This window comes from Oculina patagonica, chromosome 7, assembly GCF_052425735.1.
Source record: "Oculina patagonica isolate OP01 chromosome 7, crgOcupat, whole genome shotgun sequence".
NCBI lineage: Eukaryota > Metazoa > Cnidaria > Anthozoa > Scleractinia > Oculinidae > Oculina > Oculina patagonica.
In genome coordinates, this window is record NC_135764.1 from 23,615,917 (window position 1) to 23,641,809 (window position 25,893).

Genomic DNA, 25,893 nt, shown 5'->3' on the forward strand with positions numbered 1-25,893 from the left:
TCCCATCACTTATTTGTGTTGTTTGCATAGACAAACAGGCTTCTGTGAACTGCTTCGAATCAACAGCAACAACGTCCGTCACACATGCGTGGCAACAACAAGAATTACATCATCTTCATCATCATAACATCATCATCATCATCATCATCACGACGACAAAAACAACAGCAGTAACAAAAACACGACAACAGCAAAAGCAAAAACAAAAACAACAACAACGGAACAACATAAACAGCGGCCTTGGAGCATCGTAACCACAACAGCAACACTACCAACAAAAATAACAATAACACAAATATAGATAAAACAAATAAATTTTATTTGCGTTTTTAAATCAGAGAAGTTTTATATTCCTTTTGAAATAAAATGTACATGTCAGTGATTAATTTGTGTTTACATTAAGGCCTTCTAACATAAATAAAGATCGAAAAAGAAACTTATGAGAAAAAAAATGGCGCTTGGTGGCCGGCGAGGCAAACCGTTGCGAGTTGAAAGCCAAAGACTATGCATTTTCAAACGCAGAACTATATTAACTATGTAATTGCCTGGAAACACTCAAATTATGTTGTTCGTAAACCATGGGAAAAGAGCAATTCACTTTGTTTGTAAATTATAACCCAGGAAAAAAGCTTAGAAAGAACGCGTAAATAAAAAGTACATCGATGTTCCTTCAGCACGAAATTGGCAATGTGCAATTTACCACTTTCTTTTTGCAAGTTCAATATCAAAAGAAAGATCAATTTATTTTCCTGGGAGTCCCGGCGGTCCGGGGGGTCCGGGTGGTCCTAGACATCCGGGACATCCTTTAGGTCCTTGGGGTCCTGGCAGTCCGCATATTCCTTCAAATCCCGGAGGTCCTGGGAGTGACTGTGGTGTGGGGGCTGGATATGGGGGTGGGGGAGGAGGTGGCTGAGGATATGGTCCAAGAGGACGGGCTGCACAACAGGAAAATATACAGCCCCTGTTGCAAACGTTGGAGCAGCATTTCTTACAGCAGGACCGAGAGCAGGGCAGAGGGTTACTTCTTAAGACTTTGTTGACTGAAAATGAAAGATTGGAAAGAAAATATTATTGTGCTAAAACGTCTAAGGCTGATTATTAAAACAAGCTTGGACAGTTTTTTTATCGGATTAAAACAACTAGTTGCACTTGTTACGCCAAGTGTAGCTAAAAAAATGCTAAACAAACTTAAACAACAAACTTTAATTGACTCTACTGAAACAAAAATAATAACGACAACGTTTTATTAGTTTCCGTGCTTGTGGGGCCAATCCCCTACAAGCTGGAATTATTTATAGCTGGTGCCTAACAATGGATAGAATCGTGGCCCTTAAAAAACTAAACCACGCTAATTTATTTAAATAGCACTTTCATTTACATCTTCCTTTTTAAGTCGAGGAGGTGGAGCCTTCATTCATTCAACAAAAAATATTAAACTTACGATTGTCTTTACCAAATTTCCAAAGGCTGGCAGAGTTAATTTTATCAGATATGACTGGTAATATCGAGTGAAATCTAATAACTGTTTTATAGTGAAGATAGTTAAAAATAGTTTAAAATAACATTAGACTACTACACAGTATTAAAAGTTACTTGTAATATCGTATTTATTTCATGTTAAAAAGGAGACTTACCGAATTCTTCCATGGGTTTTGCATTGGCCACACAGATTACTGATATAAACACCGCTAAGACTGCTATTTTAATATCCATTTTGATATATCTATAAAAAAAGCAATATAAAACAATTTTTAATATCATTTGCAAAAAATAACAATGGAATTATTTCGCTAAAAATGATAATGATACCTTTTTGGAAGTTCGTAAACTTCCACTGAATTCTCTGTTTCCCCAAAAGAAGTGAAATTACCGTCTTCAACTGCTTTGAATTGTTTTACCTGTCAGCGTAAATTGAAAAGTCTGACGCTATCTGTTGAACACCTCTGTGCATAAACATAACTGGTGCTGTATGGAATTCATAGCTTTATTTTATAAAACATCTCTCTCTTCTTCTTACAGCTATCATCGTTTTGCTGTATTTATATTCACACTTAAGACTTCAAAGACTTGCAGGAGTTTGTATTTGTGATCATATTTACATCAGAGGAGGAGGCAGCGTGGTCAAGTGGTTTAAGGCGTTGGTGCTGTAAGTTCAAGCCCTCCATCCTGCCTCTGATTGAACTTGTTCTCAGTGGTCTCGAGTTCAAATCCTCGGTCACGCTTTGTAAATAGTCAACCAGTCTGCCTCTTGCCTGTTGGTAATTTAGCCATGTTAGAGCGATTTTCACTTGAGTGTCGAAAGTAATTCGCAGTAATTGCTTTGGTTTTGCATTTCTACGCTCAGTGATTGGTTTAAAACTCTCGCGTCACTTTCAGTGAGCCAATCAGAAGTCAAAGCAAATACCAATCGTAGCTGGCTCGCGCACGTTTTACCGCGCTTCGTGCCGAGCTACATTGGTATTTGCTTCGAGTTTTGATTGGTTCACTGAATTGTCGTGTGTTCTTTAAGGATCACTAAGCTAGAGTTATTACATTGAAACGCATTTTGGTTTTACGATACTCAAGTGAAAACTGCTCTATGTTCGTTTGAAATATTTGTTTCCTCTCTTTCCGTGGTATGCCTGGAAACGTAACCATCTCGAAGCTTAGTGAATGGCCACTGTATTGCGTTTCTTTTTACTTAGATGAAATTAGCATTTCAGGCGTCAAAGTCATTTAGGGCGAAAAGGGCTACATGGGCTCAACAGCACAACAATTTTCCTAAACAAAGAGACTTTAAAGTAGTGTCTGAATAGACTAGATACAAACCAACCGCCACTTTTACTAAAGACGTTCAAAATACGTGTAGTCTGCACGGAGTTAAATAAACTCCATTTTTGCACTAGGCGTCTTTCGTGTAGAATAACCCACCACGATCTAGATCGTGGAATCGCCACCTTGAAAAATTTTGCGAGCGTAATCTGGGGAGAGAACAAATCTTCTCTGAGTACGGGGGCGAGGGAAATTAAAGAGAAAAAAAGAAGTTTGGCCTTCTCGCCAAGATGGTCGCCAAATAATTCAAGATTCGTCGCCTTGAATGATTTGGCGAGCGAAATCTGGGTGATAGGACAAATCTACTCTGGGTACGCGGGTGAGGGATGTGGAAGTGGTAGTTTTGCCCTCTTCTGAGAGTTCGCTCACCAACTTATTCAAAGGGAAGATAATAACGCGGCCATGCTTGATTGTTGAGTGACCATGTTGAATAATTGGCCAGCGAAATTTGGGAATTGGACAAATCTACTTTAGATACGGGAGTGAGGGAAGTGGAAGTGGTAGTTTTGCCCTCTTCTTAGAGTTCGCTCACCAACTTATTTAAGATAATAACCCGCCACGTTTGGTTGTAGAGTCGACATGTTGAGTAATTGTCGGGCGAAATCAGGGAAAAGGACAAACTTACTCTGGGTGCGCGGGTGAGGTTAGTGAAAGTGGTAGTTTTGTCCTCTCCCCAGATTTCGGTGCTCACTAAATTATTCAAGTTAGTTACTCCAGGATCGAAAGTCACGACAGTCTGACTTTGTTTTTGTCTGCTTTATGCTGGACGTTTTGAAAATTATGACATCTTATGCGTTTCTATAATAAACGCAAACATGTTCAATACAGCAGTATGGTATGGTAAAGTCTACGTCGAGCCAACAAGCCCCTACTACTGGAGATGATCCTGGTTTCGGTAGCATTAAGCGACTAGAAGTATTCCTACTCCCTCCTGGATGCAATGTTTGTCATTGCGGGGTAATCCCCAACATTAGTTTGATACACCTGGGTGAAGAGAAGCACTATGAGAGTACAGTGTCTTGCCTATTAAATAAATTTAGCAAAGCCTAAAAGCGGACTTCACTGACCACAGACAGGGAAAAAAATTAGCTTGCGATCCAATAGAAAAACCATTATCTGGTCAGCGATCAACTTTAAAAAACACGTGACGTCGATAATTTCTACACCTGAGCCCGCGTTATGCTCACATGATACTGATCAGCGGACACCTTGTATTGACAGCTGTCAATTGACCATAACGTAAATGCCCAGTAATAAAGAGGTTAGCTGATGTTAACCTTGACGTTCGCGACTCATGCCGCTAGCCTGGATGACCATCAAAACTCAAATGCATGGTTGTCCTATTTCTGTGCATTTTCTATGGTTATGGTGCTCCGCTCTACGGTACTTCGGGGCCACTGTGGGGCTCCGCTAAGAACACAACACAATGACCCCGGCCAGCGCTCGAACCCGGACCGCTCGATCTGGAGTCCAGCATACTAACCATTAGGCCACCTCGTCTTAAGCAATAGGAATCTATTTTTAAATTCGTGATCAAGTGGCTTATTCTCATCACGTTCATCGGATGACGCGGTAAACCAATCACAGTGGGTCCAACGGCTGAAAGAATTAAACGCAGGTTCAGCTCCACACACAATCTACGGATCGACGCGACGAAAACGGTTGAAAGTTCTGTTAAGCTATAAAAGTCATAAGAATGGAACACAGGGAGCAGAGGAGCCAAATTCGACCTTTGTAATCGATTGGCATTTCAGGGTGTTGTTAGGCCACAATAGACTTTCAGACACTAGTTATGGAAACATGCAGGATTTACTTACTACAAGTGTCAGTACAATATTCTAAATATCTGCGAACATAACGAGGGGGTGGGAGTATTGAGAACTCTTGAAAAGTCCAGTTTAAATATAAATTTAGTACGGCAGGTTAAAATCAACACTTCGATGATCTTCAGCAATCAAATGAAGACATTAAGCTGCCTTTTTGACATCACATACAGTTGAATCTCGATAACTCGAACCCTCAATAACTCGAACTCCCTTTTTTTTTTTTTTCTTTTTCCCCTTCTTTTTTTTTTTTTTTTTTTTTTTCTTTTTCTCCCTTTTTTTTTTTTTTTTTTCCTTTAGTGTTACTTCTGAAACACGGAAGAACACTGAAATTGCCAAAGTATTGTTACTTAATATTAAGAAAGGCGCGGAGTATTCACATATCTATCGCCGATCGAACCACAGAAAACTCTAGTTCTAGGCGTTCTTCAATTAACTGCGACAATTTAACATGTAGGAGCAGGTACTAGGCTGCAGGTAGGAGTTAATTTTCGCTAGTGCTTCATTATTGGAAACAACAGGTGTTTCTACTGAAAGAGGAAAGAACACTTCGCCTGGTTGTTATGATGATTTCCATGAAATCTAGTGCGTTACCGGACTTGGAGCTCACCGCCACAATGGCAGCGTTCGATGAAGGCCTGTATTAGCTCAAGCATGATTGCGACGTTTCATTTCAAAACGAAGCATGTGTGCAAACCGACATGAAGTCTGATCTTAAGGCGTGTTTACACCGGTAGCCTGCGAATGTAGTAGCGGGAGCGATTAGAGGCAGTTGTCTTCGCAGGCTATTACACCGGCAAGGCGATTTTTTTGGGCGATTTTAGCCAAGATTTGGGTAGCGACATTTTAGCACATTTTCCAAAATCGCCTTTTACAATACCCGCGATTTTGCGGCAATGTATACTTACCCCGGTATACTTCTATTTTTCTACAATCTGAAACCTGTATTTTGTAAATCACAGAAATAACCAAATTTTTTTTATTGACGCCATAGCTTGAGGCATCAAACCCCACACGGGACTTATAGAAAATTTTGTTTGGGGCAAACTCGAGTGATTATTTGGCCGTTGTTTTTTTTTTCATCATCTTATTTTAATTCATTTCACTGTTCAAATATCACGTTTTACATGTACGGTTTTATCTTTTTATATTTTTCAACGTTTTCCACATCTCTTGCTCTCGACCGTCTCAAAATTTGTTCAACTGGGTTTTCAGTAGAACACTGAAAAACAAAGAAATCAAAATCATTAGTGCAAGTGCAAAAGCTCTAAAAATGACGACGAGATCTTTGAAAGAAATAAAAATAAACTTCAGTTTTTGTTCAGCTAACAAAGGTTTCAGGAACATCTAACCTTTGCAACCATTTACGCTGTTTTAGTTATGGCTTTTCTTGGTTTTCTTGTTCGAATGATGGCTCTCGGCTTTCAATGGTAGTGGTGCCTTTCCATGCCTTCTAAAAAACAGAACTTACGTTACTTACATGTCATTTGAATGCAAAGAAGCCAGTTTTGCTATTAGGCTTTTGAAGTGTGTTTTAACCGGATCCATCGTAATCTGTAAGAACTCACGACAGGAACGTTTTTCACGATGATTGCTGCTACGCGCTCTTCAGGTTTAAAAACGGTGATAAGAAGCATCTACTGTTTTTTTAAGCCGGTAAGAACGCAAAACGCTAAAAGTGTATCAAATCAATTTTGCTCTATCGCATGTTTTCTTTCGGAGAGACCCCGGCTTCATGGCAAAGCTTGCCACGAAACTAAAATAACTACAGCCACTTTCGTTGTCTGATTTCAAAAGAAAAGTTTATTAAAAGCACATATTTGATATTTGATTATTCCTTTCATTTTATAAAGGCAGCCATTTACTTGCAGCATGCGGGAGCAGGACAGCATGGTGGAGGTGGTGGGGGAGGACACGGGGCAGGGGCAGGAGCTCCGGGAGCTCCCTGGGGTCCAGCTGGTCCGGGAGGTCCGGGTGGTCCAGAGCATCCGGGGCATCCTTTGAGTCCAGGGCATCCTGGCAAACCGGGGGCGCCGTCACATCCTTTAGGTCCCATTGGTCCGGGTGCACCGACGTGTCCGGGGGCGCCTGCTGGTCCTGGGAGACCGATGGGTCCGGGGCATCCCTTCCATCCGGGGCATCCAGGGGATCCTGGGGGACCGGAACATCCTGGTGGTCCCATTGGTCCCATTGGTCCGGCAACCTGTTGCGCTGGTGGTGGAGGTGGTGGGGGTGGTGGACAACATGGGCAACAACGCTTTGTGCCTGACAAAACGTAAACAGTAAAGAGTTATTCCGACAATTCGAACAAATATAGTCAGTGCTACATACCGTAGAACATGTTAAGACCTATATTTGATCTAAGATCTTGTCTTAAAAACAACTGTTTAACCGCTCAGTCACCCAAGGGAATTCCTTTACTATGACGTTGTGGAATGACGTCGGAATAAAGATATTTGATCGGTCAGTAAGTCGGAATGTAAAAGTTTGTGTCTGCCGACTATGTCGAAAAAAGTTTAGTTAGAAATTAGACATCTAAGAAAATAGATTGGTGATTTAAGGATTCTGGCAAGAACCAGTTGAAGAGGAACTTTTATCTTTAAAAGATATAAAACTATAGACTTTTCTAATCTGTAAAAGATAATGGCCACCTGTTAAGTTTCATTGTTCTTAGACAGACGTTTATGATTTTACTACCACGCTTTGAGTGATTTGGAAGAAAAATCATTAAAAACGGCTAAAATGTCTTATAGCTTTGCTGGCTTAATTCTAAAGAGCGTTTTTTTTAAAGAAATGCACTTTCTTTGAAAGTGAGGTAATGAAAAATGAAACAAAAATAATAAAATTGATCCTAATAATAAGACAAGTAAAAGGCGAAATAATTGCTTAACGTAACCTTTTTTTAGCAGTGGACAGTGGCGTTTGTTAAATGATCAACAGAGACTTAATAACGAACAGGAAATGCTATGTTTTGAAAACACAACTGACCATTTTATTTTCTTAAACAGGTTTGATAAATTGATATTTTGCCACCGGTTATTAGTTTATTGGATTTATTTTCTTAAGACAACACAGCATTGACAAAGACGCTTAGAAATGTTAATCATTTCGCTTAGAAATATAGGAAGTTTGTAGTGAAATATCTAATTTATCACATCTACAATTTTGATTTTTAAATACAGCGCATGGATGTCTTTTTCACCAAATATGACAAAATATGAAAATTGTTAATTGAAGCTAATCGATATATGTTTTTGATTATAAGATAAACATCTCAATTGAATTTATCCAAAACGGTTTAACATTCGACCTATTTTTTAAATAAACTACTCAACGAAATAAACGTCTTACCTTTTGTCGATCTTGCATGTGCATAGCACACAAATGCGAGGACTAGTACAAATATTAGTTTAGAATTCATCTTGCCTGCAAAAGGAAAAAATAATGAAATTAGCTACATGTAAAAAGCACATCTTTATATAATTCTTGGCGAAGTTGGAACAAATTAACTGCACAAAGATACGAAGAGACGATTATTCAACACCACGCAGTTTTGAAACTAGAGTAATCGCTCAATCAAAGCTTAAAGCCGGTTAAAGATCAGACATTGTTGAAAAACAAAATAATAATATTGTGATTACCAATTAAGCAATATTTTGTCTAAGTCAGAAGACAATATCTCATAACTTTCAAAGAAATCGATGGGAAATTACAGATCAGAAAAGGAAAATGAAAATTGTTCGCCTCACCTCTTTTCGCAGTCCTGGCAGAATACAGTAAGATGTGACCTATTTCTGCGAGATACTAGTATTTACCGAGATGAAAGTAATTAATTTTAAATAGCTTACTTTGAAGTGTTGGTCTGTGATTGGTCAAGACCTCTTCAAATTAGCAGGTGACGTCAGGTTGCGGAACGCCTCGTTCTGAGTCACTGAACTGAGAAATAGTTTAATGGCTCGTCCAAGACAAACCCACTTACACGCTTGACTGAAACCATTGTTCGCTGTTTTAAGCTTCTTTTATTTTTCATAAATCGCGATTTCATGTTTGGTTTGGAGAAATTTGAGAAAGCCAGGAAGTTATATGCTTAGAATGTCATTTGTAGTGTTCTATTTACGAAAATGTGAGCAGTCCGGATCAAAACCCGAAAGGTGAATAAAACCTTTACCCCTTAAGAACGCCAAAGCAGACTGGATTATCTCGTGGTTATACATGTATGTTTAATGTATTTGACCTCGTTAAACAGCAAGGAGTAGGAAATAACACTGAAACTTTGAAGGAGAGCAGACAATTTAAATTAACGAATTCATTAAGCTAAATGAGAAAACAGTCAGGGACAAAATATAAGAGCACACGACTTAAACTATCAATCAGTAAATTGCCAATAAAGACAATTGCAAGTTAGGCGACCCTGATGTAGAAGATAGGTAGAGCGTTAAGCGTAAAGCGCCGGTGATTAAGTATTCAAAAGCCTTGGTTCTTGTGAATCTGAATCTACTTATTAGTTTCTCATGCCGACACAAGTCGCTTCCGTTTTTCTTAAACCGCATTGAAATGGAATAATCTTGCAAGCTGTTAAAAAAGAGAAAATGGCTTGTTTTCGGTTTACGGTATAAACAAAATGCGTTACATAATAAAATAAGCGACAAATTTCTCCGGGAATGTCTACGCCTCAGGCAGATTTGCATGCCTCGTGTGATGGTTTAGCTTAATTTTACTATAGCTTTTTTATCATTGTATGTAATTTGATTTAGTGAAAAAAAAATTAAATATGACTTATGTTATTGTTTGAGTCTTTTTTAGTTTTCAGGTACCGATTTGACTTAAATTTGCTTGTTTGCGAAATACTTTTGTGGCTCATTGAACCACACGCATTATTTACTTTCGCTGGCATAATTACCCCCCCCCCCCCCAAAAAAAAAAAATAAGCTAAAATAAGTATCATTCGAAGAAGCTTTCCTTTTTTCGGTAATAAACTGTTTATTCTTAACCAAAATTTAAAAGATGTATGGTCCTAAAAGTTGTAATAGGTAAAGTATACGTATTGAATATATGTTCCGGTGTTTCTATCGGATATTCAACTGTCAAGTTGTGAGTTGTTTTAAAATATATTTTCTTATCATGAAGTTGTTTATTTTTTGTTGCAAAATTTCTATTGTAAATTGGACGTGAAATTTGTAGCGTTTAATTTTCTGTTTCTCTTAAATACATGCTAAATGCCAAAATAATTAAATTAAAAAATCCGACTGGATTTGTCCGTGGTCGTGGTGTGATTTTAAAAATTCATAACCATTATATATATTTTTGAAGTAAAATCACTTTTGAAATTAACTTACATTTGAATCCTGGAGGATGATAAACAAAAATCCCAATGAACATAGTTTTTAAGGCTTTTTAGCCAGAGGCTAAATAAAATAATCACTGCACTGCGTCGAATTCGCCTTTAATGATTTCATGTTCCATGCATAGGTTATTACGAGGCACGCTAGCTGTCTTTGCAATTGAGCGCAACTTTCCTTTCATATAGCGTATTTAGCCCTTCAGTAAAAGATGCGTTTTGAAAAATAGGACACGCTTTAATTACTATCAACAAGACGAAATTCTTTGCCATTTAAACAGAACTTTGGATCGAGGAATGGCAATTTCGAATAAGATTTCGAAGCTTTTTGTTGTTATGCAGGTATATATGCGAAATGGGGGCCTGGATAGGATCGGGGAGGGGACTGGGACGTTTGGTGGAGGGGCGGATATTGGATAACTTAAAGGCTGGTTCTCATATAATCGCTTCGATCGTTTTTATCGCCTCTATCACTTCAAAACTGTTTCTTGCGATCGAGGCAATTATATGAGAACTTTACACAGACGGTCACTAACGTCTGCGACGATTGGAGCTCACGATCGCTTGGATCGTCCGTGTTCTTTCCTTCAAGCTTCTCTTTACCTTCTTCGCAGTAAACTGTAATAACTGAGAAGTAAGGAGGCCACTAGTTTTGCTCTTTCATTGAAGGCTGTCAATGTGTTGGATCTAGGGCCAAAATATTTGTTTTTCGTAGGTCTTCGCTCATACCAGGCGATCGGAACGATCATTTAAGAACCACTCTGATCGCTTCCACTCTCTTCGATCGCCTACGGTTAAGACAGAGCAGCAGGATATCAATTCAAATTACAACAGAAGTAAAATATCTCGAGTGTAACCAGGACGACGAAATAGGACGACGTTAACTGTGATGGTGAATTTCTCAGTCTACTTTAGTTGCGTAACAAATTCCTAGTGTTGTCGATTAAGATTTTATTTAATTTTCACATATATATTCAAGCAATGACTTAAAACTGTTTAATGAGAAAAGTTTACATGTTAAAAATCTTTTAAAAAACAAACACAACTACTAACGTCTCGCTGCAGTTCCCTGGACATTAGTCTTAGGGACCCAAACTAAAACAATTTCGAATAAAAGATTTATTTTTGATTTGTTCGTCTTTTAGTTTACATTTAGTTGGTGTAAGTGAGGGAGGAAGGTTAAAGCTTGAGGTTACCCTGGACGTATCTTTTTTCCTGGTAACTGAAACGGAAGAAACTGTCTACTTCCTGTTACTAGGGTTACCTCGAGTAGCACACACGGAAAACCTTTCTGCGGCACAGCCCCACGTTTATATCAGGTAGTTAAAGAAACTACACCCACCATCTCGTGGGTTACGTATCACCACTGAAAAATAGACAGTGAAAACCGTACTTGAGATATATTTGTTTGATATATTTTTTGGACCGGCAGATAAATAAGACAAACGCACACTCGACGTACACTTAGCAGACACAATACAGACAGGTTTCAACAGGTAGTAATTTGTCTTTGACAGTTTGAGTGTCTTCCATTAACCTTAAAGGTAGTAATTTGTCTTTGACAGTTTGAGTGTCTTCCATTAACCTTAAAGGTGATGCTACACGAGGCGACTTTGGCGGCGATTGCCAATTCATTTTAAACGAGACAACTTTAAACGCAACATTGTTGCGACTTTGTTATTTCACACGAGTTGTAGGTTTATAAACTGCTTTAAAAAACTTGCAACTTGTTGCCGCCATGCAGTGTTGCATTAAAAACTGTCAAGCGCGCCATCCGAGTACACGACATTGATTTTTAAGCAACAATGTTGCGATCTATCGTCATTAAAAATCGCTTCGTGTAAGATCGCCTAAATAATGATGAAAGCTTCTCAGTTGCACTGAACAGCATATTATGAACTAAGCCGGAACAAAGCAAATTTAGAAACAGGTTTGACTGTGATTTAAATACATATCTAGCGCAAGTCGTTGACATCGCAGCGTGTTTTTAACGATAAAATATCAAAATATTGCCTCCGTTCTTTTAGTAATAACTGAAACACTCTTGAAAGTTTGAGTGAACTCTGCCTCCGGCTCGCGTTTTCAGAGCATGTCTCGCTCTCCCAAACTTCTACTCGTATAACTCGATAGAATGAAGGAAAATGTTTCTATTTCTTGAATAGAATGTGGGTGCCGCAGAAATGTGAAAAAAGAAAGTGTCTCCATTTTTTTTTTTAAATTGGTTACACTCTTTCATTTCGCACACATCGTGCACTCTTCCCTTGGATATTATTTTCTTTTGCGCTCCTAGATTAATCGCAGCTTGGTTTCAGTTGAATTTGAACTTAATGTATGAGGTACCGGTGATGATGGAACTAGAGGCCCCTGTGGTCCATTTTACTAAGAGACACAGACGCCCTGGGGCTCCAGGGGCACAGATTGGTCCTATACTTCCGGTTAAACCAGGTGGGCCAGGGAGAGCAGGTTTACCAGGTGGTTTCATTGGTCCAATTGTTCTATTGAATCCTCCAATACACCCGGATCGCTCAATTAGGATGGTTTAACTAGGGGCTGCAGAAGGTCATCGGGCTTTTCTTTTATCAGACTCAATTTTTGAGTCGCTGTTATTTTTAAGTTGCTACGAACTTCTTAAGTTACCTTAAGCCGGCGACACACTAGGCGATTTTATTCGCTGATCGCGGCGAAATTGATCGCCAGCGATCGGCGAATAAAATCGCCAATATCTGACATGCCCGATATCGGCGATTTCATAAGCCGGTTGCGGCGATCGCCAAATATCGCGATCGCTGCACCGGGCACACTTGGCGATTTTCGCCGATCGCCGCGATCGGCGAATAAAGTCGCCAGGTGTGTCGCCGGTATTATGACATACCCAGTAGAGCAGTGCAATCAAAATCCAAAGTTCACACTGATAGCGTGAGCAAATCGCTTCGCTAGGAATTTGTTTTTCCGCGTGAGTGGCCTGAGAAGGAGCGGGGTAAACTAATATATTTCGCCACCAGCAATATTATAAAACAGTTCGTTTATGCGTTTAGCTATGAACTATCAAGTTATGGTGCACTTGAAAAGTTTGAAGAGCAGTCAAGAAGCGTTGATCTTAACCTGTGAACAGGCTCTCCCTTAGCGCCTTCTCGGCTCGCTTCGCTCACAGATCAGATCGGGAGCCCGCCTGCTCGCAGGCTACGTTGATCTCAGCTTAAGAGTTGCGTAAGAGTTTCTCTCACGCTTCTTTTGTGCTCTCCAGTCTTCCAATCTTCGTTATGTGCACCATAACTCATACCGTGCAGGGTAAAGCATGAACCAATTGGTAATTAGAAATCGATTCTTTGAATAACACGGCAGCGTGTTCATCACGTTCAAGCGATACCGAGAATAAACGGAAGGTGAGCGGAGGAGAAGGATATTTGAAAAAGAGGAAATTTAGCAATGTATAGAGTAGAGAGGCACCAGGGGCCGCTAATTTAAGTGTGTTATTCAAGTCCAAATCATCCTCGGAGACCCAGGGGCAGTTAGTAGGGGTGAGGGAAACGCGATACTGCGGGAAAAAAATTCGGCATAGAAAAGTTGGGTCGATTGAAAAGTGTCACCTGGGGAAAGAGTCTTACCAGGCCAGTTCCAAACAGCTCTCTGAATACTGCCTTCTGGTTGGGCAGAAAAGTTCTTTGTATTCCCTTTGCCTTTGTATTTTTCTGCCTAATCGGCGGCCTGCAGGTCTGCAGTCCATTTCTTATGCTCTAATACGAATTATATATAAAAGATTTTAATCGGAAAGAAGAAATTTCAGCTAGTGTTTTCATAACACTTGCGTGCTGTTTGCGATGTTCAAGTCGAGGAAATTGATGATTACAGTTTTGTTTAGATATTTCATGGAAAAATCATTCGCTGCCTGAAGCGAAACTTCTATCAGTCTCGTTCCCAGAGTCTGCGTTCCCTTTGACCAGCGGTCGGGAAACTCAACGGCTCTGGACGAATCCAAAACCGGAACCAGGAAATCCTGGTTTCGGTTTGATTGTGCACGTGCGCCGGAGATTGTGGTGAAACGAACAGGTTTTCAACAGCCAATCAGATTTAGACGCCTTTGTTGCGGCTTTCAGAATAGCCCAGAGGTCCCCAGAGGTCCCCAGAGGTCCCGATCCCTGGCGCAGACCAGGAGCCGGATCGCGGCCTCTGGGGACAAGATTGAAATTCTGCAAACACGAGAAATTTTCCACGCACGATCAGGCAGATGCGTCGAGCGACCCACTAGCTACTCGTGCAGGGCGTGAAGCAGCGGTTCTTGCATTTGATTCTCCGTGTTTTGAAAGCGAAAACACAAAAGTGTATTTATTTTTCCTTAAGTCTTAAATTATTTTAGCTTTCTATGACGCACTTAATTAATCGCCAAAAAATCGTAAGCCTTTTTTTAAGTCTAAAACTCTTTTAGAAAGTAAGCAAAACAAAGAGATGATTTGAACAAAGCGTTGCAGTCCCAAAGGCCTTGAGCAAAGGACTGTTTACAGTATGCATAGTAAATGTATGTGGCTGTCATCCGACATTTCACCGGGGAAATGGCCGTCAACCTTCCTACTTTCTCGACCATGGTTGGCACAAACCTAAATTTTTTCTTCTCGAGCGATATCTTGGCGAACAGGCAAGATAGCGAGAGAACTGGCTTTGTGTATGAACTTTGTTTGTATTGGAGTACACATAAAGGATTATAGACCTGCAGGCCGCCGATTGGGCAGAATAATACAAAGGGAGGACAAAGATCGAAATTTTCTGCCCAATCAGGAGGCAGTATTCAGAGAGCTGTTTGGAACTGGCCTGGTAAGACTCTTTCCCAATGGGCACCTTTCATTCGCTCCAACTTTCCTTTGCCGAACTTTTCTTCTCAAAGTTTTGCGTTTCCCTCACCCCCACGAACTCCTCTGGGTCTCCGAGGATAAGTCCAATAAGACTGCAAGACAGTCGTAGCGGTCTAGAACGAAAGAGCTAGAAGGGGTGTCAAGACGAAGTTAAGAGTGAAACCGAAGAGAAACGGACTTGGTGTTCAGTTTATTTTCCAATCTTAACATACAAAATGCTTACGTCATCCTTCAGTTTTCTTGCTATTTTGCATTCACGATTTTTATTTTGAGGTGTTTAACGTACAGCATTGAAAAAGTAAAATTCTGCCAACTTCAAGCATTCAACCTGTATTAGAACGGAGATGAAGCAGGGAACGGTCTTCCGTTTATGAGTTCTTTCTCGTTATAGAAAATATTTCAACATAGGCTTAAATTAGTCATATTGTTCTTAATCAAGATATCTGTTCTAGCTGCAACAGCTTCATCCGCACATATTGCATGTTGCTGGTGATTCAGCTGGTGGTCCTGGTGGACCGGGTGGCCCGGGTGGTCCCGGGGGTCCAGCGGGCCCGACTAGCCCTGGGGTTCCGGCATTTCCTGGACACCCTTTGAGACCCATACATCCGGGTGGTCCGGGAGGTCCCATGCTTCCAGGTTGTCCAGGTGGGCCAGGGAGAGCGGGTTTTCCGGGGAGCCCAGGTGGTCCTGGCGGTCCCATTGCTCCAGATTCCCCCTTTAAACCGGGACATCCAGGAGTTCCAGGGCATCCCATTTTTCCTGGTAGTCCAGGCGCGCTGGGAGGAGCCGCTAATCCAGGGGAGCCGACCGGTCCGACTGGTCCAGCGGGTCCAGGTTGTCCCTTGAGTCCCATACATCCAGGGGAACCGGGTGGTCCCATACATCCGGCGGGTCCAGGTGGTCCAGGGAGAGCGGGTTTTCCGGGAGGTCCGGCAGGTCCGGCTGGTCCAAGTGGTCCTCCTAATCCAGGTGGTCCCTTAAGACCTGGACATCCAGCCATTCCAGCGGGACCTTGGCAACCATTCATTCCCGCGGGCCCCGGAGGTCCGGGAGGTCCAGCTACTGGGGGTGGGAGAGGTGCAGCAGGAGGTGGGCAGCGAGGGGAGGAGGGTGGACAAGGTGCAGATACAGATGTGCAACATCTTCTAGAGCCTGGAAATAATAATAATGATTATGATAATGATAAATGTTGTTAATGAAACGTATTTCTCGTAAAGAAAATAAATGTTACTTCGTTTTTTCTAAATTAATTGGCATTCTTTACGTGAGTTGGCCATCAAAAAACTAAACATCAAAACGTACTTTGTTTATTTTTTTTTAAAGATGTCCATTGAGATAGAAGTTCGACGTCAGTTTTAGCTCAAATGCAAAATGTGTGATCTTCTTCTGGTTCTGGTTCTGGTTTGCTTAGAAGCACTCTGCTTTGCTTATGGCTAGTTCTACTGTGGCTTGCTTGCGGCTAGTTGCACTCTGGTTTGCTTGCAGTTAGTTTATCTCGTGTTTGCTTTCAGTTAGTTCCAATCTGGTTTGCTTGCTGTTAGCTTTTATTTGTTAGTAAGGGCAGCACTATTTTCAAATTAATAACTCTATTTGACTTATTGAGTCATTTGACTCATAAAAACTTTTCTCTCTCCTTGGTGACATTTACTATCGAAACAGGTAGAGCGCAAATTCAAAAAAACATTCGTAACGGTTGTTTTTGGCGCCAAACGGCAACGATCTGCGTCACGTGGCTTTACTTTACAAATGGAAAAGGTAAACGCACGTTTACGCGCCAAAAACGACCGTTACGAATGTTTTTGAATTCGCTCTCTACCTGTTTCGGTAGTAGGGTAGTCTTTAAGAAGTATAGTATTTATGGCAAAAGCTGCACAAGCGAGTAGTAAAAATTGTTGAATCCCGATTGAGCCAAAGTTTGGTGATTAATACCTGTTGAAAATTTCCGAGATATTTTAAGAACTTGAGATCATAACTGATATCACCAATCATTTTTTCATTATTTTTCCCATTATTTTAAGATTCTGCTAAATGAAGCGAAATTGCCATTTATATCTTCGCCAATATTAACTTCAAATTTATAGTTTAATATCAATAGGTATCACTCAAGAGAGCCACAACGAATAACTACAGGATTATATTATTAATAGTGCTAACTTTTTACATAACAGTATGAAAGGAAATTACAAAAAAAAAACAAACAAAACCAAAAAAAAACACACAGATTTCCATCTCTATACTGGATTGCCATTTTGGAATCAATCAAACCTGGTTAAAATAAATTTTATATTTTTTATGATAACATGCACTTACCCGCAGACAGAGACCTGGCAGTCGCCGAAACAATAAAGACGGCTACGACGCACAGAATAAGTTGGAAATTCATTTTTTCGGCCTGTTGAGATACAAATGAAATCGTACGTAAGAGAGAAATGACATATTTACATCAAGCACTACTTAAAAGATCAGTTGGTCGATCGTTGGTTTGGAATAAGATAATTCATTTTCTTATGTAAGGTTGGTCGTTATGTTCTTAAGTTAAAGGGGAATGTTGACATTTTGAAATACTCTTGCTACTTAGGTAAAATGATGACTAAAATAAACAGAAATAAAATATAATGTGGATTCAATATCTGCTAATTGGTATGTCTGTGGGGATATAAGAACAAAATTTCTTACCAGGTAGCCAAGTTAAAGAGCAGACAAAAGTGTAGTGTGAAAGAAATTGTGTACCAGTTTTCAAGGATATAATTTATAATGAGTATTTCTTAAAAAAAGAGAAAATGGATTGAAAGGAACAATGTTTTGCGAACTTACCTTAACAGTCCGTGAAGACCTGTAAACTGTCTCGATTTTCTGGCGGCCGAAACTTTTTATGTGACTATACTTTCTTAATTATTAATAACTACCATAGTCATCTCATTTTAACTGTAGTTTTAGTTTTTGATTCCGTTATAAAAGTTTTCTTTAAGAGGCTTTATGTATGGAAAAGACGAAAACCGTTGTTTATATGTCAAAATTTGTTGATTACGTTGTGAAATATAGATGAAACAATCGGCAATATCGTTGTCGTTTCAGGTGTCAAAGAACACGCAACTCTAGGTGTAAATTTTATCGAATGCCAGTTGATCAGTGTTCTAATCCTGACATAGATTTGTTAAAAAGGATTTGCGGAGACAGTAAACAATATGTTATGTATTTTCAATTTTTCCTATTCAGTATTGAACGTAAAATTTTTGCCTAGCATTACGATTTTGGCGGAAGGTTGTTCCAACTTCTCACGTCAATGAAATTCATGACATCTTCATTTTTCAGTCTGACTCTCTAACGAGTCATCTGTTCTCTTGAATGATGTTATGAAAAGGGCTATCACTAAAATATTGAAATATAATAAAAACAATAAAAAAGATTGTTTTCTTACCAACATACATAGTGTTTAGATTCAATCTTTCTCGAAACTTTGAGTTTAGCCGAATAAAGTCATTTTTAAACTTTTCTACAAGTCAATAACACATACAGGTGTCAATTCTCCTTTTTTCTTGTAATGGTGCTAATACACAACAGTAAAATAGAACTTTCTCTAGGTTCGTAGTCAAGGTAAAAGTACTAACTTTGCATTAAAAACTAAAATTTTTAATGACATATCTCTAGCTTCCAATGCAACCCAAACACTAATTGTTTCCTTGGAGGGTTAAGAGACAGTAATTTAGTCCACAAGTGACGATGGAATCTTAGAATCACACTTTCTTGTATTGGCGTCTGAAAGACTGGTGGTCCACAAGGCGCCAAGAATTCTTAGATTCAAGAGAACTCGTGAAGAGAATGTTCATGTACGATTTCTTAGCTTTACTTTTCTGACGTTTGCCTTGAACAAAAGACGAAAGGATGGTATGTATGACTTTTCAACGTGTAGATGCTAGGATACAATCCAGGAAGGTCTGCGAGGCTTACAAGTCTTAATTAATGGTAATGTTCTTTCATCATTGTAAAGGATTCGTTGATTTCTTCCAAGGTGCTCGTTTTGTTTGAAGAATAACTATCTGTTCGATATAAATGGTATACTCATTCTTTTGATTTCAAGAGTTTCAAAGCCTCAATAAAACCTTTCACTCTCAAGAACGACAAAATTACAAATTGTAAAACGAAAAAAAAATTAAAAATTTATTTAAAAGGTAGAAGAAAGTTATTAATTAAGAGAAAGGGTCTATGGACCCTGCAATCAGCCGGAGCAAAAGCATTCTGGCATGATGTGTTTGGACCAGTCGTAAAATTTTGGCAAATTTAGACGTTATGTCAACTCAGTTCACAATATCAGCTGAACTCTTAGAACAGTCATAGTCGACGTGTGTATTTCTGCACGATTGTGTGCACTTGAATTTAACCAAGAGTTTTCTTAACCACGTTTTCAAAAAATCATGATCATGGGTAAAACAAAAACATTTAAAAAAAACTGAACTTTTGAAGTTAAGTCCATAATGGTGGCAGTGTAAAAAAAGGTTAATGGGATGAACTGTTGGAAAGTGATTGGAGAGAAGTTTGAATGAAGTCTGTGACTCACTTCCACCATTTTGGACTTAATTAACCTCATGTTATACCGTAAAATTCCGGTTATAAGCGCCTCCGCTCATAACCCCCCCCCCGGTTTTAGACCCATCTACATGGAAACAAAAAAAATATCCGGCTTTAAATCCCCCCGGTTATAAGCCCTCCTCTGCTGGATGACACTACTAAATAGGGCTAAATATTGCTATTTTATGGCTTTTCTAATATAAAAACGTATTTCGATCAACAGTGCCGTGGCTCGTTTCGAAACGTTTTTTATTCCGCTTATAAGCCCCCCCCCCCCCAGATATAAGCCCCTCCGTTTATAAGCCCACCCAAAACCCCTTACGACGTTGTAAGCTGAAGTCCAGGGCTTATAACCGGAATTTTACGGTATAACATGAAGTAACACGTATCTGTGGATTTCTTCCATAAATATGGCCACATCGAATACGTTTCGCCTTGTTATTTTGGATTGAGGTCGTTGAAGTGCATTGCGGTAGGAGAGTGGCTTGCATATGATCGCGACTATCGTATTATTTACTGAGATATAGAATGAAATTCTATCTTAGAAGTTTAATTATGATTGCTATAATCGCAGCTGAAAGGGTAGGTTAATTATCAACTGGAATTAAAAAAGGTAACTAAACCGCCGTAGCGAATTTTGAAAAGCTGTCGTGGGAACAAAGTGGAAGATTGATGGTTGAGTGTGTGTTCATTAACTAGATTATGGAGTAAGTATGGTAACGGATGATGCTAAGAATGAATGAATGAAGTGTTAGGTGATTCCATGGGGAGCCAAGTTGTCGATTTGAAAGATAAATGTTTGTTCTGACGTTTTTCGACTTTCATTGCTGCCTTCGTGAAGAGAAAGCCCACAAACAACATTTTAAAAAAATGACCATGGAGGTTATATGTTTAGACGCGAGTATCGAGGCACCTTTTTGTTTTTGTTTACGTCTCTAATTTAAGATACTCGCGAAAAGCAATCCCTTGGTTTCCTTCCTGTCCTTTTAATGCATAGCTGTATAGCAGTTGGGAGGGGTTTCCATATGATCGCTACGATCGCTAAGAACTTATTCAGTGATCCTTAGGTGAGCGATATTTAGATGAAAAAGAACAAGCTTTTTGTAATGTAAACATATTTTATTAGCGTTCTGCCTAAAAACAGTTTCCTCTAAAACAGAAAGAAACAGAAAAAAATAACGCGAAGAATGTTTTTCAGTTGTCCTAATCTTAAATCTGATCTACTGTTTCAGCAGGTTTTTATGGTCGCTCTGTTTCCAGATTTGTGTTTCTAACCGCAGCAAGGGGGAGCTGGAGGTCCTGGGGGTCCGGGAGGTCCAGGTGGTCCCATAAGCCCTGGGGCTCCGTTAAGTCCGGGGCATCCCTTAAGACCTTGACATCCAGTAGCACCGGCTGGTCCCATAGGTCCGGGTGGTCCGGGTGGTCCAGGCAGAGCGGGTTTACCAGGCATCCCTGCAGGTCCAGGTGCTCCAGCTACCCCTGGGGCTCCCTTCCATCCGGGGCATCCGGTAGCTCCTGGGGGACCAGCACAGCCAAGAGCTCCGGGAACACCAGCTGGTCCGGGAGGTCCTGGTACTGGTGGAGCTGGTGGAGGAGGTGGTGGTGGTGGTGGACAACACCGTTTTGAAGCTAAGAAAAAAATGCATTCTTTTTAATGACGCAAGATATCATTAAAAAACTAGTTTGGTTACCAATAGGTTACAGTGTTGTCGATAAACGATATTTTCAGAGCTTATACCCTTCCGTAAACAATATAAGTATTGCAATTTCTGATGCATACTTAGAGACATAAGGACATTAGCAAATGATCTTGGTCATTTTTATGCCATTATGTCCCTAGTGTGCACGTGGACTAAAACATAGTCCATATTAACGTTGATCAATCAAACAAAGTTTATTCACTGGGATAGAGTTCCTACGTAATCCGATCTCGGCGCGTGACTCTTATTGTGAAGAGCATTGAGCTTTGGGAAATGCGCTATAAAAGTACCGTTACTACTTCCATTACCATTACCATTTTCAATCAGATGTCGAGACTTGTTTTATCTTGCTCGTTTTTGATATACAGTTCTGCCAAGCAAAAATTGTACCCAAAAAGATATAATGTAATCCGGCGCTCGTAAACTTATGCAAAGGCTTTTGGGGCTTTGAGAAGGTTATGTAGACGAGAGTGTTTTTGTTTACAATTTGAAATTATCATCACGTAACCGGCAAGATTGGCCTACTAACACTAATAAGACCCAGTCGATACCGCAGTTTTTCCAGTGATTTAGCCTTTGACGGCAACTTATTGAATAAACATCTAAAAGTTCGTAGTTTTCAAAAGTTTTTCTCACTTAAGGTTTTACAGCAAGGAGCCCAAAAGGTCGACAACTTTTAATACATTCTTTCAGGCAGTCATTATCAGGCAGTCAGAGATTTGATTGGATTGCACAAGAGAAAGTAAATTAAATGTGGTTACACTTTTGTGCTCCTTGTGGTAAATATTATTAACTGATGGTGATTGCTTTTGGGATGTTAGAGTGTGTTTGTTGAAGGTAGCAGTGTAAAGTGAAAGGATGGCAGCTTTGTGGGGAGAATTCATACTGAAGCCGAACATCAAATCAACGTTAAGCGCAACATTATTAAAAATAGGTCACCAAGGGTGACATGAGTCTAATGCCGTATGGCATAGTGATACAGATTGCGCGGTTTTCGTAAGCCGGTTAAAATTGGTTAGAGGTTTGTGTTCGGGAGTTTAATTTAAAATGCTTATAGCAAGCTAGGGGCATCGTGGATGATTATGGATGAAAACGAAACAGTCATAAATGTTATATGCTTCACAAAATTTAAAGTATGAACAGGAGTTGATGTTACTTCTTCCGTATTGTCCGTAAAAGCAGAAACGATTAAACATTTGGACAAGATTGCGTGACGATTTACAAAAAGCATGTTCATTACAACAAGGGTTGAAGAACTTCACATCGTTTTCTTTCAGATTTTTCACCATTTTGATGATGACTCTTGAAACAGATTTTGCAATAAAAGCACTTGAAATAGTGACTGTTACTCCATTGTACTGTAAGCACTTAGTGACAGATTTTCCTAAAAACGGGTGTAAATGCTCACGTCAATATAATGATGACCTTTTGAACGCTGGAAACTAGGCAATTATTATCGAGCTACCATACACAGGAGCGAAGACTGTTTATCATGATGTACAAATTTCGCGAATCATCACTTCCATATCAATGTAACCATTTTATGATTTTTCTAGCTGTAAGAAGAGTCGTAAAAGCACTGCAAAGCGGCCAAACAAACGCATTTTGATTTAGTCGCGTAACTTGATTTACATTTATCCATGTACATCTTTTATTTTTGAAGGTTTTTGTTTGCACTGTAAAGAAAAAATTGGTCAAAATTCGAATGACTTAAATACAAAAACCGAGGTAAAGTTTTCTATTTTTTAAAACAAAATAAATATTTGGTCGCATTGTGTAAATAAACGCGAGTCGCCGTCGAAATATTTTTTCTCAAAGACGTCAAACACAAGTGCTTAACTGAACTGAAAACGAAGATTTATTTTCACAAAAAGCTTACAAATGTCTTAACTGGAAAATTATTTCGTCCTGTTCAAGTGTTGAATAATCGTGACTTGAGAAATAACTTTTAATTATGCGTGGGAACACGTGTCGCTGATTGGCTGTTTTTAATTGAAACTAATCGTGCGTGTCCGTACGGAGTCCGTTCTTGCAGCTGATCATTGTTTTCTACATTACAGCGAACGATTATCGATCCCGAACCATTCCCTTGGGATTGCTAACAGCTTTTTTCATATAACAAAGAGTCTAATGCGCATGCGCAAAGCGCACGCAAGCATTAGACTCAAAAACTACTCTCTGATGTCAACTTTTATTTATGTTTTAGCCCGCGAGCAAGCTCCCTTAGGGGTTACAGGTGGAGGTTGTCGTTTGCACGGTCGGGATTTCAAATAATAAACATGAAGTAATAAGACATCATAAGACAGTAATGTAACTTATGCTGTTCTTCGTGTGAGTTTTATTTTGTTTTGGTCAAAAACAGGAAAAAACAGCGAGACCACGAATTTACCTATCACTAAAAGTATCAGGTATTAAACACTGGTTCATTTCATCACGGGCGCTTTATTAACACACTTAAAATGTGAATTTTTTTATTGCTATTATTATTGTTTTTCATCTGAACGATTAACTTCCGGCAGTGAGACCCGTTGTACGACTAAGCGCAAACGCGAGCAATTAAACTTCGCCAAAAGTCAGATTGTCAAATGGTAATAAAGTCCCACAAGTTTTAAAGTCCTAAGTTCTGCCTTAAATAAAATGACAAAAAAAAAATAAGAAAAAAAGGGAGAAATAAAAGTATATAATAATATTCAATGCTATTGTATAGTTTTTACGATGTGTCAACGTACCTTCTAGGGACCTTGCGGCCGCAGAAGCGACTAAGAGAACGGCAACACACAGAATGAGCTGGAATTTCATGATCCTGTTGGGAGAAAGGACGATGTAATATTGTATTAGCATGCTTAGGGATGAAAATACAGTGGAATTCTCAAACCTCGAAGGAAAACGAAGATAGATTGGTTTGAGAAATTAGGAATTCGAAAAATCGGGGGTTAAATTACAGTGTCTGACTTGGTGAAGGAAATTCAACGGAAAAGACTTTTGGTTCGAGTTATTGGGAGGTTCAAAAAATTGATGGTTCGAGAAGTCAGGATTCTATTGTATCTCAAAAAAGCACATCATAAAACGTCAGGGACATGAGGAAGATTAATTATGCTAATCAATGTTTGAATAATATTACCACAAAAAGAAGAAATAAAAAAGATTGTTGGTAAAATTGGCCTACTTACTTCCAAGCTTTGCTATCACCGATATACAGCTGTAGTTTTATAAAAGAATGTAGATAAATACGAATACCTTACCTTAATGGCCCCTATAGAGCTGTTAACTGTTTTAATCTAACGACGTACGTCAGGTTTATCTGACCTTGCTTCTGAATTATTTAATGGTTCCCAGAGAAAATTGTTTTGGAATTACGTTTGGGCCACTTGCTAAATTCTGGTCTTTTACTGGCTTGTTGAGGTTGTTTTTAATTCCGCTAGTTTACCGCATTAGTTGTTTCTTATACAAAAAAAATAGCTCTTTTAAAGATAATTCAGATTTTTCAGAAATCCAGACATGCAAAAGGGAAAGCCTGGCTAAAGAAAAAGACATCTTAAAAGATCTAAAAAATTGGAATAATTGCCAAGAAAACGCCAAGGAATCGAGTGTTTTTATTTTTGCTTTTTACCTCGAGTGGTTGACTTAGTTGTTTTCATATTTTAAAAGTGTCTAAAAACAAACAAAAAAAGATTGGTTAATGGAAGAAAATTAATCTGACAGAAAGGTGAATGCGTTACGCGAAATAGTGTCCACGGAAAGGAGTCTCTTTTAACATCCCTTGGTGACGTCTGTGGTCGATGACCGAGTCTTTTGCTTACATCGTGAAATTAAAAGGATAACAACTGGACCTGGGACCTGTTTCCACATGTTGTCAATAGTAAACAATCTTGGCCTTATCGAACCTTGTTATCTAAAACGATGACTGCCTTGGGCGGAGAAGCTGCTTCGTCAGTGTAAAGAAGGGTACTGTAACAAAGGCACTTAACGGGCCAAACTGGTTTATGGGAAAGGGACAATGTGTCGATTTTAGGTCGCACTATTCGAGGCGTTCTGCGTTTGACTTACTTAAATTATAGCGCTCGGGCTGCTTCTCTTGTTCGTTATGGGGCGTAGGGTTAATTCGTAAATGAATATTTCATTGTCATCTCCGTCTTACGCAATGAGAGACAAGAGTCACCCAAATAGTGCGATCTCTGTGGCCTTTTAAAACTCTTGTTCGCTTCAAAGCATTTGGTAATCTATTACAGTCTCCTGTATGGGTGAGGCTGCGAATGAAACTGTGGTGCGATCGTATATTAAGTGCGACTTTCTAGAATTATCAACCAGACAGCGGAACAAATGGAATAAACGATTTCGCTCATATTTTTCCCATAGATAGGTCCTGGTGAGGAACCAAACGGACCGTAGTTAGTTTTTCCTAATACAGCTTTCTTTCGTAGAAATATGTCAAAAAAGATTTCGCCCCAATTGGGCTCAAAATCCACTTCCGGTTTGACTGATTTTATTGAAAGTTTGATCGCCTCGCGCGTTATACAGCAGCTGTTTATTGATCATTTAATAATATTTATTATGTAATTAGGTCTTTATTGTATGACTGAGCGAAAAATAAAACAAATCAAGATTAATTTTAGCCTGAAACGGGGATAAATCCAAAGGCAAAATTTGCAAATGAGTAGCGAGCGAAATTATGCAGTAAAACTGTGCCATATTTTTCTATGTGCGATAACTTAAAATATCGTAAAAACAATTTTTTTGGGTTAACTAGACACTTATCTAATAGGATATCCAAAAAAATCTCTGGGGAAAAGGATTTTAGTGGCCCGCTTTGG

The 25,893-nt window shown here is 39.3% G+C and overlaps 1 protein-coding gene across 1 annotated transcript; it reads right to left on the bottom strand.

The window, feature by feature from the left end:
* Window positions 1-298: 298 nt before the first annotated feature.
* Window positions 299-24,397, bottom strand: LOC144659295 (uncharacterized). The gene is made up of 12 exons (XM_078519714.1): window positions 24,325-24,397; window positions 23,812-23,885; window positions 20,655-21,011; window positions 15,684-15,968; window positions 15,290-15,404; window positions 14,866-14,929; window positions 8,384-8,438; window positions 7,986-8,060; window positions 6,499-6,899; window positions 1,810-1,898; window positions 1,635-1,723; window positions 299-1,040 (listed from the first exon to the last, which is right to left on the bottom strand). The coding sequence occupies exons 2-12, from the start codon at window positions 23,879-23,881 to the stop codon at window positions 742-744; spliced, it is 1,899 nt and encodes a 632-aa protein (XP_078375840.1). The 5' UTR covers window positions 23,882-23,885; window positions 24,325-24,397; the 3' UTR covers window positions 299-741.
* Window positions 24,398-25,893: the final 1,496 nt, after the last annotated feature.

Coding starts and splice junctions, on each gene's coding strand:
- LOC144659295 (XM_078519714.1), bottom strand. CDS start 23,881: ATGAAATTCCAGCTCATTCTGTGTGTTGCCGTTCTCTTAGTCGCTTCT. Junction 15,969..20,654: donor AGCTCCCCCTTGCTGCGGTT/AGAAACACAAAT, acceptor TATTATTTCCAG/GCTCTAGAAGATGTTGCACA. Junction 8,439..14,865: donor ACCCAGAGGAGTTCGTGGGG/GTGAGGGAAACG, acceptor GGTAAATACTAG/TATCTCGCAGAAATAGGTCA.